The sequence below is a fragment of the Chaetodon trifascialis genome, chromosome 9 (assembly GCF_039877785.1).
Source record: "Chaetodon trifascialis isolate fChaTrf1 chromosome 9, fChaTrf1.hap1, whole genome shotgun sequence".
NCBI classification, from domain to species: Eukaryota; Metazoa; Chordata; class Actinopteri; order Chaetodontiformes; family Chaetodontidae; genus Chaetodon; species Chaetodon trifascialis.
This window is the reverse complement of record NC_092064.1, coordinates 24,234,879-24,251,993: the sequence shown is the minus strand read 5'-3', so window position 1 is coordinate 24,251,993 and position 17,115 is coordinate 24,234,879. Positions and strand designations below refer to the sequence as shown.

General features: G+C 43.4%; 1 protein-coding gene across 7 annotated transcripts in view; it reads right to left on the bottom strand.

Annotated features, from left to right (window-relative positions):
* The window catches only part of frya (furry homolog a (Drosophila)), a 45,943-nt gene that overhangs the window by 17,849 nt on the left and 10,979 nt on the right, over positions 1–17,115 (bottom strand). For 4 of the 7 annotated variants that reach the window (XM_070969787.1, XM_070969789.1, XM_070969793.1 and 1 more), the window contains exons 3-31: positions 13,849–13,902; positions 12,810–12,949; positions 12,590–12,680; positions 12,323–12,402; positions 12,157–12,237; positions 11,021–11,189; positions 10,524–10,616; positions 10,332–10,430; positions 9,594–9,695; positions 9,169–9,272; positions 8,475–8,583; positions 8,264–8,350; positions 7,908–8,079; positions 7,666–7,798; positions 7,423–7,530; positions 6,483–6,738; positions 5,937–6,119; positions 5,771–5,857; positions 4,906–5,165; positions 4,549–4,738; positions 4,162–4,286; positions 3,585–3,642; positions 3,311–3,402; positions 2,934–3,106; positions 2,078–2,238; positions 1,683–1,793; positions 1,037–1,191; positions 535–640; positions 271–442 (exon numbers count right to left, since the gene is read on the bottom strand). In XM_070969787.1, coding sequence (XP_070825888.1) covers positions 271–442; positions 535–640; positions 1,037–1,191; positions 1,683–1,793; positions 2,078–2,238; positions 2,934–3,106; positions 3,311–3,402; positions 3,585–3,642; positions 4,162–4,286; positions 4,549–4,738; positions 4,906–5,165; positions 5,771–5,857; positions 5,937–6,119; positions 6,483–6,738; positions 7,423–7,530; positions 7,666–7,798; positions 7,908–8,079; positions 8,264–8,350; positions 8,475–8,583; positions 9,169–9,272; positions 9,594–9,695; positions 10,332–10,430; positions 10,524–10,616; positions 11,021–11,189; positions 12,157–12,237; positions 12,323–12,402; positions 12,590–12,680; positions 12,810–12,949; positions 13,849–13,902 — 3,751 coding nt within the window. The remainder of the gene's footprint in view (positions 1–270; positions 443–534; positions 641–1,036; positions 1,192–1,682; positions 1,794–2,077; positions 2,239–2,933; positions 3,107–3,310; positions 3,403–3,584; positions 3,643–4,161; positions 4,287–4,548; positions 4,739–4,905; positions 5,166–5,770; positions 5,858–5,936; positions 6,120–6,482; positions 6,739–7,422; positions 7,531–7,665; positions 7,799–7,907; positions 8,080–8,263; positions 8,351–8,474; positions 8,584–9,168; positions 9,273–9,593; positions 9,696–10,331; positions 10,431–10,523; positions 10,617–11,020; positions 11,190–12,156; positions 12,238–12,322; positions 12,403–12,589; positions 12,681–12,809; positions 12,950–13,848; positions 13,903–17,115) is intronic. The other 3 variants (XM_070969786.1, XM_070969792.1, XM_070969790.1) reach the window with 1 other exon arrangement.

Here is a 17,115-nt window from a genome sequence, read left to right as displayed (position 1 = left end):
ACATACCATGTACTCAGTTTTAACCATAATTGCCAGTTTAACCCCGATCTACATATGAATTCAACTTAAATCTGGGAGTCCCTTAATCGACTTTCATTCTCAGTGTTTCTGTGGTCGGTGGGAGCCTCCATAGATACAGGAAGTGTCTTTGGGAGATGAGCGACCAGCATTTAGTGGGAAGCCATAAGAAGATGACAAGCCTGTGAGAGCTTTACAGCTGGCTGAAATACCACTGCGGCCACACACATGTTGCTTGACATAAACAGCTACCTGAGAATAGAGGAAGTGTGAGTTCAGGGTACATCCGGGCCAGCTGGCTGGAGAGCTGAGGCAGGGAGACACTGTAAAGAGGTGGCAGTGGACCATGGGTGCCGTAAAGGATGCTGTTTGGCTTCTGCTCTGCAATCCTCTTAGAGTACACAAACAACTTAGCCTCAAGAATCTGTACAAAGAGAGAGAGAAGAAACATGTAAGACATTAAAGCACAGAAAACTACACAGAAGTACAAAAGGCACCAGTGCTTGTGTTTCTCACCTGCATTAGCTGCATCGAAATCTCATAGATTTCTCTGTTGGTGTCTGACGCCTTGAAGAGCACCAGATTCAGCAGGGTTACTATATCACTTGGGTAGTTTCTGCTACTAAGGAAAGAGAGAGAGAGAAAATACAACTATGAAGTCATGTTTCAGTACAAAGAACTCAATGCTTAGTGTTTGAGTTCATGTTTTTGAGATAAAGCAAGAGGGGAAGACTGACTACAGACGAATATTGAGTCGTTTAAGAGGATTAGCTGAGGCGACGCTTTGGGCTGTAAGCTAATTTGCCAGTGGTTTCCTCACTAGGACAAGGAATCTTGGTGATCCAGAGAATAAAGAATTTAAACTTCACTGCATCTCAAAAAAGTGGCACACCAATAAACATAACATGGGAATAAAGAAAATAAAGATGAGAACATAAGTGCTTTTATTAAACGCTACGTGTACAGGCAGCTGACCTCAGCGAGCTGAACAGATGACAGAGAGTGTGAGATTTTGTACCTGCTGCCACAGACAGTCGCAATGGCTTTGAAGCAGCCTGAGGCGAGCTGGTAGGAGCCTGTGTAGCAGCGATCCACAGCCCAGTTGAAGAGGTTGACCTGGTCGGCATTGAGCTCCAGCAGCAGGATGACGACTTCGCAGCCAAGCTGGTGGACCTGAGCCAAGAGGGGATACAGTACCAACGCAGACTCTCCTGAATTTCACGTCTTTTTGAGGGATTCACTGTATCCCTGATTTTATCATGACCTGAAATATCAGAGGCTTTTGTATTTTGTATTTTTCTACTCCTGTCACACAAAAAAGACGATAAATCAAATGTCCTTGGCTGCCTGCCCAGTGAATGCTACTCCTCAAGCCATGTAATGAAAACATGAGCGATCAAATTCAATTTTGAGGCAGAATGTGTAAAACAAACATGCTTTATCTTGTGTCTCAGTAAACTGAAATAAAGACAATACCAGACAAATTTATTTTGAAACAAAACTCTCCTTCACCACTTGCCAGGGCTCCCGCAAGATAATGGTGAGCACTTGGCAAGGTCCAGTGTTGGGTTTTTACAAAGCAGGCTTCGGTAAACTATCAGAGGGGCTTTCTGGGTCAGCTCTTTGTTTAAATGCACTGCAGTGGTGAAGTATTGGCCACATACCCGCTGATCCTGGCAGGCTAGTATATTATCCAGCCACTTATAGAGGTATCCGTCTGGAGAGAGGCCAACGTTATCAAACACAGGCCCACAGCACAGCACAGCAGACATGGCCTGGAAGAGCAAACAGTCACCAATAGTCACATTATAGATTTTAATAGAGATTTACATTTAAACAAAATATGTTAAAGTGCATATTTCACTGCATCATTCTACAATAGAGAGAAGAAATGCATGGATTTCAAATGTATGCTTTCTAATTGGATAAACCAATCTACTGCCAAGACCTGTTTCTTTTCCTATTAAGTATCAGCATCATTAACATTAATGAACATTAATGTTACAAATCAACATTTGTAAGTGGTTGTGGAACAGTATATTGCAGAAAGCATGTTTACCTTTAGGGCACAGTATTGATATCTTGTGATCTGGTGATTCCTGTCACTGTAGCGGTCCAGAGGCGTGAACATGATGCTGAAAGGGCCGGCCCACTGACTGAAGAGGATGAAGAGGTGATGCCGCAGGCTCTGTTGTGGAAACAGGAAGCGCCTGTGGTGCACTGGGGGGGAGACAAGAAAGCCTGTTATAGGTCTGCTCATTGAGAGAGTGAAGAGTCAGCAAAAACACTCCAGCATCTTAATTAACTACTAAAAGCGCATTTTCTGACGTGATAATAAGGTATTGTTGTCCCTTGACGGATCATTAGCCACTCAGCGGGGACTTGTGAATGCTTAGCAACCCATGACTCATCACCTGTCCTGGCCTGCTATGTCCTTAAGCGGCTCTATTTTTGCAGCTCCCCCTGGGCTACATCCAAATCAAGATCAATGTCAAGAGTCTCGTGCTCCACGTGCTGTGCTAACCTCAGCCAAACGGAAGCCTGTTATGTAATTAACAATCCACAAATTGATGACGAAGACAGATGGATTGCATTTAGGGGTCTGTCATATCATGTTGTTCATGACAATATCTGTATTATTTTTAATATGACTAAAAAACATCATGGTACCATGGTATACTGTTACAAGTAGCAACATGGTTGAAAGCGAATGAAACACTGCCGCCGACGGCACGGTGGAGGAGTTCGTTCCAAAAAGGGGAGCAACCTCAGCAGTGTGGAAGTAGTTGTACAACAAACCATGCTAATGTGTGCTAAGTGCAAAAAGACTGCAACAACAAAAGGGGGCAATACAACAACGTATTTCACCACTTCAAGCAGGAGAGGCCTTTTCAAGCTGAATCTTTTCTGAGTACCTGGTACACATTGGATGAGGTTGGCGACCATGGCGCTGAAGTGAGCTCGGATGTCCTTGAGGATCTCTGCATCTTTGTCATTCTCAGCTTCCAGGAGCATCCGCGTTAGATCCACATACTCCAGGAACAGAGCGCCCAGGGCGAGGGTGTCACGTTCCAGAGCTCCGTTTGTACTGTGGACGCCCAGTGAAAAGAAATCTCAAACCAAGCAGTGAGAGCAATATTTCAAGTGCTTTTTCAGCTACAGCATTTTATTATAAGGACTTGTCTGGTAAAAAGCCAAGGTTATATATTGATCCTGTTGTGTTATTTTACTTATGCACTCCTGTGATATTGTGTAGTGTGGGGCTGTAATGTGTCACATTTGCCATACTAACCAGTCACTGATGACACCTGCATCAGCCAGCAGCTCAAAGATCCGCAGCAGCTGCAGCCTCAGCAGGTCTCGTCGCTCACGCCGCTTCTTGTTCTGCAAATAATAATTAATGACAGAATAATATCATTTATCTACATTTTGGTGAATGAGACTTTCTGATACACGCAAGCTCTCTGGTGGCATTACAGCCCATTGTTGAGTTCACTAACAAATGAAATCCAACAGTAAATATCGTGCTTGATTCGAGTAGTGTGCCATAAATACAACCAACCAACCTCAGGTCTTCTTTCTAATGCTTCTTTCATAAGGGGATGTAGCTCTTCCACAAGTTCCCTGTGTGCACATGGTGAAAAGTCATGTGGTTAAACATAAAATGCTTTAAAATTCAATCAGTTAAACAGACAAAATGAAACTGCAGTGAGACTATGTTGGGTTTTTTTTTCAAGGACAAAAGATTTGAGCAATAAAATGTTTGATTTTTAGCGAACAATTGAGATGCAGCCATAAATGGCAACAAGGCACCACTCAGCTATAATCCCCTGTTTATCTCCACTTTAAATCCACACAAATACAGGTCAACGTGCACTTTAACGAAATAATGGATTGTGCTCTAACTTCCATTTGACTGGGATCGTCCTGTTAAAAGAGACAAAAACAAAGCCACGGCCATAAGCGGCAGCTAAAATATTATGATGCTGTGCTGCTATCCATCTTAAAGCCAGTGAGTCAATAACATGCAAAAATGTAAGAGAACAAGGCATCACTTCTAAGAGGATATCTGAAGTGAAATTGGTTTGTTAGAGCCAAGCAAATTCTCCTGATTAGAACAGCTAAAACAGTTTTTTGATATACCTGAACACAAGGGAATTGGTGCGACCAAAGCCCAGAACTAATGACTCTGTCAGCTCGATGCTCTCTGCCCTCATCAGTGGAACCAACTGTTTCAGAAGCCAAGCCACAGATGGGCTCCCAATAACCTGAAACATCAAACACAGGTGGTTCAGTGAGACAAATAAACCTCCAACGCTGCTTGCACACCACTAATTACACGGGACCGCATTGAGATAAGTGTCTGCACAATTGAGAAACTATCGGCTTCCTGGTCCATTCATGTAAGGCAGCCACTGTGTTATTCGATGCTTCGAGTTTGAATGTCAACAAGCTCCGTATGAACACCTGATCCTGGAGAGACAAAGCACTGAGGGAATTAATAAGGCCAGGGGGCGAGGAGGCAGCTACCTTGTTATCGTAGCTGACGCCGCTGTCAGGCGTGGCGGCCGAGATCTCGGGTGTCGATGCTCTCAGATGGCCGGGGCTCATGATACTGGGCTTGGCCACCCCAAAGCAAAGGATCAGGTAGTTTCTCCACAGGGTTACGTAACTGTCCCCGCTGCCCGATGTGCTGGTCTTCTTCGCATACACTGGGTTACTGGTGAATCAGACAAAGATCCTTATTTTTATCTGAGCTGTTTTTAACAGGGGGATGAGGAACTGGTGTCAGGTGGCTATACTTTAAACAGCAAAATATAAATAGGGATGCACAGAAAGTGTTTCACAGTTCCCCCTGAACTCACTGTAGTGTTTGAAGGCACTTACTTTGGGTCTACCAGGGGCATGAGCATCTGCATTCGAGTGAAGGCGTAGGGCCAGGCGTAGCTCAGAGCTGTGGGGCAGTGCTTGGGCAGGTTGTCCTGTCGGAGGAGGCTGTATACGCACAGCACCCAGGGGTCCTTCACAGACTGGGCAAAGATCCACACGTGTGAGGGGCTCCGAATGTCATAATGACTGTTGACAAGCAAAGCGTTCCACTCCACCAGCCACTGAAGGTCCACATGGTGGCCAGATGGCAGGGCGGCCTGCAAACAAGCAAGAGGCATGGGGGGGGCAAAGGTCAGGGGTCGTGAGGGAATTAGATGAGCAACGTTTCTTCGCGATTCATCCTCATGCTTAAAACTAATTTAAATGTGAATAGGGCAGATATTAAGACAAATATAGTGTATTTAGATGCAATTAAATATGCAAATAAGGACATTTACTGTATTATCCCATTCTCAATCATTCTGTATTCTCAGCATCGTGATGAAGTCAAGAAAGTTTTATCTGTACTAGTGTAAAGCAGATAGTGAAGTCTGTCTATCAGTAACAGATAGCAGAAGTCTACTGAGTCTGAGGCTACTTTCCATACAGAGCAGGTCTAGACCGTACTCTTTGTAATACCATTTACAGGGACCCAACAATTTCCATGAAACCTTGATGATTACACAAATGAGAGTGAAAAGGCCAACAGCTGCTCTGTTCCAGCTGTTCATTTCGTTTTCACATGTCAGATAACGGAATTGAGCCTCTGTCTTCCAGTCAACGTAACAAGGATTTACTGAATTGTCGTGTTTGAATGACACCTGATCTTTAATGGAAGCATCTTGCCTGAGACAATCACAGAGTTAAGCTACCAGCGACTCACTGTGTCAGAGACGGCAACGTTGACGAAACTTTCCAGGATTACAGGGCTGAGCTGGTCCATAATCTCTATCATTGGTTTGTCATCATCCTGCAGGGGACATAAAACAGTCTGTAAACTCAAATCAAAGCGTAATCTGTCACCTGCGTTTAACTTTGCCTCGTTTTACCTCGGACTGTCCGATGGTCATGAAGAGACTTCGTATCTCTTTGAGGATGGCGATGGCGAGTCTACGGGTGCTCAGCTGACAGGAGCAGAGCAGCACGAGCGCCAGTCCCTCCACGGCATGCAGGACGGTGGAGTGAGGACCTCGCTCTGCAGGTATCTTGAGACTTGAGCTTGTCTGCAGCAGCTGCGACGCCAAATGAAACAAAAGCTAATGAGTAAAGCTGATCACCCATCTGTCCAGACTTTGAAGGCTTTATGGCATTTAATAATGGCCAGAAAAGTGTTTCTGCAGAGCATTATGATGTCACAGTGACCTTGAACTTTGACCTCTGACCACCAAAGGCCATGTCTCTGACCACAGCTGGCATAATAACACCTTGTTACATTAGATTTCTATTTCTACAACGGGTATTTGTCAGTAGTGTTAGCAGTATCAGAAGGGCAAACAGCAAAAACAAAACACTGATGAGATAAACAGTAATTGGGCTATTCCACTAATTAGAGGCACAAAAATATGTATATGTATAATTGGCAGAAAGGTGTGTACCTCAGCAGTGTGCACTTTAGCTGTGTCACTGCTCTTCCCTGAGGCAGCCAGGGTTAGTTTCCACTGAGTGAGCAGCTGCAGCAGTAATTTGAGGGATGTATCTAACAGTCCCTGGTGAGTGTCTTGGACCTCACGTAACAGGAAGTTAGTGAATCCAAACAGGACGTCGTCACGCCAGTCGGAGAAATCCACCAACAGACTCTGCAAGGAATTCTGGGCTATGAGTCGCAGCTCGTCATCCATATGGATCGTCAATCTGACACACAAGGCAAAGAAAAACAAATGAAGCAGGTGTCGTCATGGGAATAAAATTAAGTCCCTTATCTTCTACCAATGATTAGGTTTCACTGCAGATAAATTTAGCCTGGCAGGAAGAATTTTCACAGCGCAAAAAAATCCAACCAGTCTCATCTATGATACAAATCTGACATGCACAAATAAGCCCCACTGAGGCACTTGTTTACTGTAATTCAACCACCTTGAACCTGCCCGCTGCTTAAAATAAGCTGTCAGGCTTCCAATTAAACCGTGAAACATAAGAAAATGAATTAAAAGTGCTGATGAGAGCTGAGACTATGGCACTCTTTATGGATTTAAAGTGCATTTTTTATCAGTCAAGGAGTTTGTACAGTGCTTTTTAGGTTTAATATAGTCCCTGATTCTGAGTCTGCAAACACAGAAAAACAATCATGAAACTTTAATACGAGACTGTAGCTTGAGAAAATATTATTATAGTCTGCTGCAAATAATAAAAGGCTAGGTTGGACACACAAACAGGGGTAGCAGGAAATTCAGGTTCTTAGCCTGCTTGGTATGTTCCTCCAAACAAACATTAATAAGACTTGATTGTCCAGTTAATTATCTCGTCAGACAGTCAGAGTGTGAAGCCAGTGCTTTGTCTACCTTATAAAGGGACTTTAGTCCAACAGAGGGGACTCACCGAGAGAGCAGGTCTATGAGCTCTGACTTTGACATCCCGTCAGGCAGCATGCGAGGAATGGCGGCGACGCACGTCCTGAACAAGTCAATCTTGGGCTTCCTTTCACCTCTGAAAATGTCAGATTTAAAGTTCAACTGCAGAAACTGCTTTCCACATTTCACACTCCTCTACTGAGTCACTCTGGAGTTTTGCCAACTTGAAATGTTTTGGCAGTTTGGATGACAGGGCGCTGCGTGCACTTACGTGATCATGTCCTCAGGCTCCTTGTTCAACATCTGAGCGTTAGTCATCATCATGCAGCGTCCCACCTCCTTGTCCAGGTGTCTGAGGATGTTGTCAATAGCCTTCCTGACATGAAAATAATACTGGGACATCCCTGGAGAAAATGACAGAGGGAAAAGTTGCAAATGTCAAATTTGATGCTAAAGCCGTCACGGCTCAGTGAGTGATTTCTAACATCCCAGACCACAATGCGTCGCACTCACCGATAACTTTGGCCTCTTCATCTGTCAGTGTTTTGCTCAGGTATGTCTTCTTCACTCGGAGTGTGTGCCCAGAGGGTAAAGTGCAACCAGTGTTAGGCATGGGAGGCTCGCCGTCCTTCTGCTGCAGTTTATCGGCTATGACCAGGAATGCTCTCAGACCAATATTCATTCTCTGCACAGAAAAGAAACTTAAAGTTCAGCTGTTTGTTCTCAGTTTCCCATATGGCATTATTACCCCTGCCGGGAAACTGACACTGAAACACAGAGAAAAACAGTATCAGCAGTTACAGGAAGTTACCTAGCAACAGTAGGCTATTATAGGCATATTTTCATATAAGTGAATGTTGACTGCGTACCTCTGGATTAAGACTAAAGGCTTTTGCGGGTTTGCCAACACAAAGAAGGTCAAAGATAATCTCTTTCATGGCAAAATCAAGTCTTTCCTGTGATGACAAAAGAAGAAAAAAATGTTTTTAATTGGATGTCAGCATATTATCTTAAAAGTTTCAATATATTGCTTTTAACTTGTGTCATTTCTGTATTGTGCAGTATAACGCATGTGTTCACCTGTGCAATAAACTGGATGATTTTGACAAAGATATTGAGAGGCATGTCTCTTGGGACCACACTGCGGGATCCTTTGGGGAAAAGCGTTGTTACGATGGTGTTGAGGCGACTGCGGACGCAGAGAAAAGAAACCGTTATGAGGATACCTTTGACAAGCATTTAAAGTTTTAAAAAGTTGTGTAAAGCTACAAAGAAAACTGTTTTAAAATGTTTGCACAGTACTCCCACTGCTTGAAAGGAGGGTTATTTTTAGGACAAGTTTATTTTGGGTCCAATTAACACGTTTAAAAAGTCTGGCCTGAGCAGTCTGGGACTTCTCATGGTGGCTCAGGCTCATAATAACGCCTGCAAGTTGTAGGACTGACCCAAGGCCTGTTCTCCTGTACATGCACATAAAAACCAGAGCATTCCTCTTTCTCCAAATGGCAATAAAATCAGTAAGGATAGATGGTTTGGTTTGAAATATTCTCATAAATATTTTAGTACCAAATGTGATTCAGCCCATGACCTTGATCGGCTCCTCAAAATGATTTACTGCTACGTAACAACACTGTAAAAAGACAGTAAAAATACAGAAATTCTCATTCTCGCCAACTGCAAACAAACATCCGAGGAAAACAATTTCACATCCAATCCATACATCTCCCTCTTTGGCTGGCTCACCACATTACACAAGGAGCAACAAGAGATTTACCCCTGCGTTGCAGTGTTGCTCTCACACTTGATTCTGATCATGTAGACCCACAACAGTCGGTACAGGGACTCCAGTGCAACACGAGCCATTTTAGGGTCTCGACTCTGCAATGAAATTACAATATCAAAGAAAGTCAGAGACAGAGCCACTTTGCAACAGCTTAAAAGTGAATAGGTTATGATTATGACAACAAAATGACTGAGCTGATTACTGTAATCACACTCTGCTCTGATGTATTGCATATAATCACATAGCAAATAACAGCGTAGATTAACATGCCTCTGTTTGACAGCTGAAGCGATGACAAATATTTTGTGTAACAGCAGTGTACACTAGAGCAACCTTTACGTATCAGACACTTCACAGCCATAAACAAAGACCACTGCAGTGACAATGAAAGGCTGCTGGTGTCCAAGTTACATTACCTTCAGATTTGAGAGGCAGTTGTTGAGGAAGACATGCCATCTGTTGAGGAAGAACTGTTTCTGGCTGACACACAGCAGACACGTCACCAGCGGGTAAAAAGCCTGTGTACAGAACATTTAGCCCTCAGCTTCACGGTGTCTTAAATAGATTGAACACATATAAAACCTGAAGTTGTCCTTCGAGTGGATAAAATGGGAAATTATAAATTATCTCTGAACCATATCTGCATAAGTGCAATTTAAGATGCGTTCTTTTGAAGACATAATGAGGTTTCGTGCCTCTGTTATGCTTTTTGCTGACGATGCATCGCTCATAAAATGTGGCTTTGAGCCATAATCGCTGCCTCAGGGGAATGCAGACCTTCTGTAAGAGCAAACCGCTGCTCCATGAGGGTTGTTGTCTTTCCATTTCACTGTGAGCTGCTGTGGTGAATGCTTTTTTTGAAGACACTTTAGAGGCATTGCATACGCTTCTGTGTACTGCATTGCTTTCATGCTTGTTTTTTATGCTCTGAAAAGGCAGCCTGTCTCCCTTCATAAATTATTTCTAGTGTGGACAATGACGTTGTAAGAGAACATTACACAAGAGTGACCTTGAAATGCCTGAGGATTCACAGAAACCACAGGCATCCAGGCAGTCTAAGCATGCAGCAGAGGGTGTCAGAGTGAAAACAGAGGTGTATGAAAACAAACAGGGCCAACCATCAGTGGCAGTTTGTTTTCTGCAGGGCAACTAACCAGCGAGTGCTTCTTCCTAGAGGACAAGTCCAGGGTTGTGTCATACAAGCTGTCCACAAAGTTCCTCAGGCAGGGTACGTTCACCTCATTCTTCACGGCCTAGGACAACATCGAACACAAGTTCTCTCTTTTCCTATTTCAATTAAAATATTGTGCAATGCATGCAAAATGTAATCAAGGAAAAAAACTTACTGCTGCAACAGGAACCAGAATCTCGACAAAGAGACCAGCCAGGGCATGCTTAATGTCCTTGTCCTTGACTTCCAGGAAATAGTGGGCACATTCCTGCAGACGAGAGGAGTGAATGGTTCCACATGCAATCAAAAGTTCTATCACTTTAAATCTACTATACATGTAGAGAGTGAAAAGATTTACCCAAGAGATAAACAGACTTGATATTGTATGGTCAAAACTGTGTGCAATCCACAAACTGCATGCCAAAGCTAATAGGAAACAAAATCAGGGTCAAAGGGCAGCAAATCCTGACAATCCTGAAGACTGCTTTTTACAATTTCCACACAATGGGCAGATATATCTGGGCCAAGTTTTAAAACACAAATATCTAAATAATTCAAATAAATGAGCGAAAAAAGGAGAGTGTGAATGAGTATCTTATAACACAGAATCTGTTTATACTGTGGCCTGTTCATCTTAAGTATTTGGGACCGATTCGAAGGAGTCTGTTGTACCTGCATGAACTGAAAAGAGGCTTCAAAATCCTCGACAGGATACATCTTAATTCGGAAGAACTTCACCCCCATGATGAGGCTAATGGTACTCTGGACTACGTATGGACTTTGCTCTTTCTGCCGCAGCTCCTTCAGCTCAGTCATAAACTTCTTCTTCACAGCAGGAAACCTGAGAGAGCGAGAGAGAAAAAAACAAAATGAGATTCTAAATAAAGATAGGCCTGCATAGCTCAGGCAGACAAATCCCAAATCAGCACTTCCACAAAAAAGAACCTCGACTTGGAGTCGTGACGCAGAGAGAACAGAGTGGCAAGATTCAGGGAGCACGCCTCTCAAAAATAAAGAATCATCCCTTCGTCTTGTCCTCAAAACACAGAGTTCAAAACTGTGCCCTGAGATGAACTCCTCAACTAGCACCTGATCTCATGCCCAAATTGAACCAGAGATGGGATTTTTCAGCTGGTCTAAATATAGAAGATAATTCATCATGGGAGCTCATATGAGCATCTCTTAACCTCTTCACTGGTGCTAGCAGGGTAGTGGAGCCACTGAATATAGCTGTTTCTGCAGCTTGGTCATGTGGATTAGTACACAAACAGTGACTAAGAAACCACATTTAAGGGTAATTAAAAAAGCATCAATCTCTCTGAAGATACTCCAAATCCAGCTATGAATTACATCCGAATCGTTTCAGTTTACAGCAATATTCTCGACCTCTTTCTTTCTGACCTCTGAGAAAAGTAAAGATGGCTATAAAAAGCCTCTCAGTGAAGCATCTCCTTCAGGAAATTAAGCAGAGTGCACTTTGGAAAGGAGGCATGCAGTGTGCTCACCAACCATATCTCTATTTTAAGGGTTTGCTCCTTACTGCAATGATCTGAAAACTTCAAACAAACAGACATCCATTTCCAGTCCTAGTTTGGTGTGAAGGGGACCTGTCCGAAAGTGTGTCGTCCCCACAGTATGTTCCTGTCTCTTGAACCGGGAAATGTTTTGCAGGAAGGCATTGGGAACGGTAACACACCATTACGATGTGGCACGATCCCAAAACCCAACAGAGCAGAGAACGAAGATTTAACAGCCAATGAAGACAGAAAAAAAGAAAAACAATAATATTCAATTATATCGGTGCTTACTTGGACTGGGCTAGTACTCCTATGATTTCAGCATAGAGGTCTGCTACAGTGTGCATGTTGCCAGTGTTAGGACCATGATACCTGCGGGAAATATAACAAAGTCAAACAAACCTCAGAGAAATGTGAAAGAGAGAAGGTATGGAGCTCTAAAAGGACAAGAGCTTACCCCTCTTTGTATCTAAAGTGCTTAAAGGCTAAGTTAATGACTTCATTGACCAAGCTGTCAAGGACCGGGTGGAGCGGCATCTAGTTAAGAATCAGAAGACGTAAGAATGAGTGCTGGAAAACAACATATTCACAAACCATCGATCATAAGCTCATTCTTTTAGCAGCAGCAGCAGATCATAACAACTCTACTTACTTGAGATTTATATCGCAAAACAATGAGATAAACTCAGGAGCTTTTGTGTACTAAAGAGTTAAGCCAGGTCACCTGTTTCAAAACTTCTATAAGCACAAGAGAGAAGATGAAGTCAATGGCCAAATCCCTCCTTTCAAGTAGATAATCCCTCTGCTGCTCATCGCTGATAGAGAGAGAAAAAGCAGGAGCAACAGGTTTGTTACAATCACACAGCACATGAGAGCTTCAGCACTGTTTGTTTTTCACATTTCCTGCAGATGACACAAGCAGACATCAATTCAGTGATGCTCACTTTTTGGATTTGGTGTTGGCTCTGGGTCGGTATTCGTGCAGCTCCTCCTCTAGTCCGTTTTGACGTTTGTACCAGTCAAACAAAGTGCGCAGGATGGAGGGGAGACAGTACTCAGCCAAAGAGCTCATGGTGCTTATCAACTGGAAGAACAAGACATACATCGTTCATGTTTGTGTTTGGTAGCTACATACCAAAGTAAGAGAGAGCAATCAGTGCTTCCTTTGTTTATTTGCACAGCAATTTAAACAAGAATTGAGACAGCGCAGGAGGATTCATTAACATTTCATCACATTTCCTACATTTGAAAGAGAGTAGAACTAAATGAGGCGGCTTTCAAGTTAAGCTACATTAAGGGAGAGAGGTGAGACTGAAGGGTCAGCTGGTCCTCACTGGGACTATGCACAGAGACAAGGTGCCCATGGGGCAGCCTCCCTCAGGCTTGGGGGAGGGAGAGGGAAAGGAAGGAACGGGTGGGATGGGCTGGGCACACAGGAAGGGAGGAGAGTCTGGTCGGGCCAGGGGAACACAGCGAGCCCTTCATTCAGCACGAGGCTGGAGAAGAATCCTGGCTCTGTGTGGCTGCTGAATGGCCTCGCACAAGCAGCACAAACACACCCCTGTGGCTGTGAAAGGGCCTTCTCTGCAGAGCCACAGACCTGCTGGACACACCTAGAGCAGAGCCAGCGCCAGCTCTCAAGGTAAACACTCCTGCCCTTGACTGGCTCTGAAAGACCTTTTTGGGATGTGAGCAGGGCTTTCACCCACCTTTCGTTACAGTGCATCGTACCAGAGCACTGCTGAAGACTGACTGGCCTAGGTGCTGGTAGAACAGTTAAATGTTTGTCTTTTATGTGATCGCCTGCAGGTTATAATGTAAAATATGCAGGGATTGAAAATACAACCTTTAAATGTCCTCTTATAATCACAAGATGGGGATATGCTTACAGTAGGTTTAGTAAACATTAGCTCAATGCATTACTTTTACATCAGTTTCAGCTTCAGCTAGCTGGCCCTGTAACCAGCATTTCACAGCACTTACTTGGTCAAACTGAGGATCTTCGCCCCTCTGCAGTGACTTTGTTAATGGCTTCTCCTGAAAACAAAGAAAAGAAGGCAAGTCATTTCACAACTTTTGTACATTCTGCACTGGCAAAGTTCTCTGAAGTTTGCCCTGAAGCTCATAACTCTGTCCGCCCTGTCGGAAAAGAGTGCGCAGAGTATTTTTGAAACAGGGACTCATTACAGCCCAGCTAATGAGAGAGCCATCAATCAGTCTGACGCCAGGCAGGAGCAGCAGGGTCAGATATTAGAGATGGGACATTCGTGACAGCTCCCATTATTACAGTCTTCTATCATCTGAGATAAAGGCCTTCATGGGGGACTTGGGCTGAGCACAGTCTTTTCTTGCTCTAAGAAAAGACCTGCAGGTGATTTCTTGACTTCTGTTCATAGCAGCACATCCTATTTGTTAGTAAATGAAGGCTGAACTGGATTGTAATGGCTGAGTAAAACATTAGCTTCTATTTGTTTTTTGGACCTCAAGATATCTTTAAGTGATTCAATGAATGCATGTACTGATCAGTAAATCTTCAGTGGATAATCACAGAAAAATGGCCCATGTACAATGAAGCTCATCATGGAAAAGCCTCTTTATTTTTTAAATGTTTTCAAAGAATTTGAATCATATTCTGCTACTAATGAAGGTCTGAGCCACAGTGTGAAACAGTAAATGAAAGTGTCATGAATTGGCTACATAGCTTTAATTAAGCACATTCAGGCTTCATAAAGTGCGATCTGCTTTCATTTGTGTGCAAATGAAACACCTCGCAGGAACACTTACCTCGTAATTTTCCAGTAAATGTTAACAAATCAAAATTAAGATATAAGGCTTCATTATAGCTGTTAAGCTTTAGCAGCCGGACACTCCATTCACCTAAAACACACACAGCAGTAATAAGAGTGTGTTTATGTCCACACTTAACCCACAATTACCACCTAATCTGTCCTGGCACAACTCAAAGCATCTGCTGTCCTTTACCGTTTTTGCTCTCGGCGCTGACAGATACGCCCCTCTGCTGTCTCGTTAGCCAGACAGCAAATCACAGCACATCACTTACTTGATGATTAATCCAAAATAGCTACAGTAACTGTCTGATGGGCCTGACATTGACATGGCGTGGGCCGATGGTTACGTTTGCTCTCTCTCCTTCTGTTGCAGCTGGATTGCCAGCTAAGCCGAACGCTCTGTTGGACCTTTTAGTTTTTGGACAAATAGTTGCACCTGAAGAGCCCATTTATGCTACAGTGACAGCAAGCCTCCTGCACTGTGGAGCTTTGAAGCATTTTACTGCCCTTTATTGCAGGTTGATACAGATTTAAAGCATATTTAGTCACCCTTCGAGTAAAGACTTTTAACACTTTCTTCCGGATTTGACTGATTAATCCTGACTACAGATCACAAAACACAATGGGTTCAGTTAAACACATTCACCTGAAGGATGCGAAGGGCAGGAGGGGCGGCTGTATGCCAATACGTACGCACCAGAGATTAAACAAATGACTCAGTTCTCCACTGAGAGGAAAAACAGAGACACATCCTCCCCACAGTTCACTAGAGGTAGTTAGACTGAAACGAGGGGTTGCACACTTTGATAATTAACACTTCCCTGCAGACCGAGGCCGATGACTAACAGCTTCCTTTAAAGCACAGTCCCTAAAACTGGAGACTGCCTGTCCATAGCAGCCAACAGTAGCATGGCATTAAATCGGACGTGTGCAACCAAATGAAATTACTGTAAATTGAAGTCATTACTTATCCAATTAATGTAAAATGTAATGATAGTATTGTACCATCCCTACAGTCTGGTTTCTCTAGTTGTTCTAAGGTTTAGGGAAGATATTTGTCTTGGTGAGAAGTAATTATTACGAGGGCTGTAATGTTGCAGGTGGTTCTCAGGAGACTCATTTTCATGCTGCACCTCCACCTCAGCCTGGGTATAACAACAGGTTAACTCCATCAATACATCCATTTTCTTCCACAGTGTGTCATGGCAAGCTAAGCAGGGTATTCCAGCCAGTTTTCCAGCTCCTCCTTGGGGATCCCGAGGTGCTCCCAGACCAGTTAAGATCCATTTTCTAATCCCTCCAGTGAGTTCTGGGTGTACCCCGGGTTTTCCTCCCAGTTGGATGCGCTTGGAAAACCTCCAAAGGAAGGCTCCCAGGAGGCATCCTATCCTGAACCACCTCAGCTGGCTGCTTTCAACGTAAAGGTTTAACTATTCGTGTGAAGACATAAAGCAAAAGATATTGTGATTACTGCTAAATGTATTCCAGCTGGAGTCTGAGGCTCTGCTCGGTAATGCGGATCAGCTGGTCATTTTTAGCTGACTTTCACTTGTAAGATATTAATGTGGTCCTCGGAGCAGGTGGTGAGTGGTGCCCACATTAACACACAGTGGCTCTTCCCCGTCTGCCTGACTGTCTGTCCACAGAATTATTTACGACAGCTGCTGTTGACTCTACTCAGCTTCAACCTCCACTGGACAGAAACACTCCCAAAGATCATATTGGCAGCTTTCTGCTTCATCTCATCTTCCAGAAAGCTCATCTTAACTCACAATATAAAGACATACCCCGCCACAATAGAGAGAAGAAATCAGGTTACTGTTCACTGATTAATATTCAAGCCTGAAGTGCATTCCTAATCAAAATATCTGGCATACAGCTTGCATACACTGTGGCTCTTGTCCAGGCCCCTTTTCCCTTCAACTTCTTAAAAGCCAAAATGCCTCCATCCACTGATAAGCTGTTAAGCCAGGGGCTGCCGGTCAGACTGTATCCATCTGTGGTTGCTCACGTTCAGCCGTCCTCACCAACACTCAAGAAGCAGCTTAGCTTAGAACATAAACACGACACAGATGTTTACATCCTTTACGTTTGACCATCCAGTTGGTTCAGGTGCAAGGAACACTAAGCCAGGTTAACACACTGTTACAGGCGATAATAAATGTTGAGAATTGGGTTTTAAATTTAATTACTGTCTTTTCTGCAACGAGCACAATAATTATTACTAATTTTCTGATTACAGCCTCGCCAAAGACAAAATTTGCTGCTTTTTTTGTCATATATCCTTTTAAACTGAATATTTGGGGGGTTTGGACACTCGGTCAACCAAAAGAAGACATTTAAAGATATTTTTCATTCTGTGGACTAAATGATTGGTTGAATAATCAAAAAAACAAAACAAAACAAAAAAAACAGCAAATTAGTCAATCAGTAATGAAAATAAATGTTAGTTGCAGCCCTA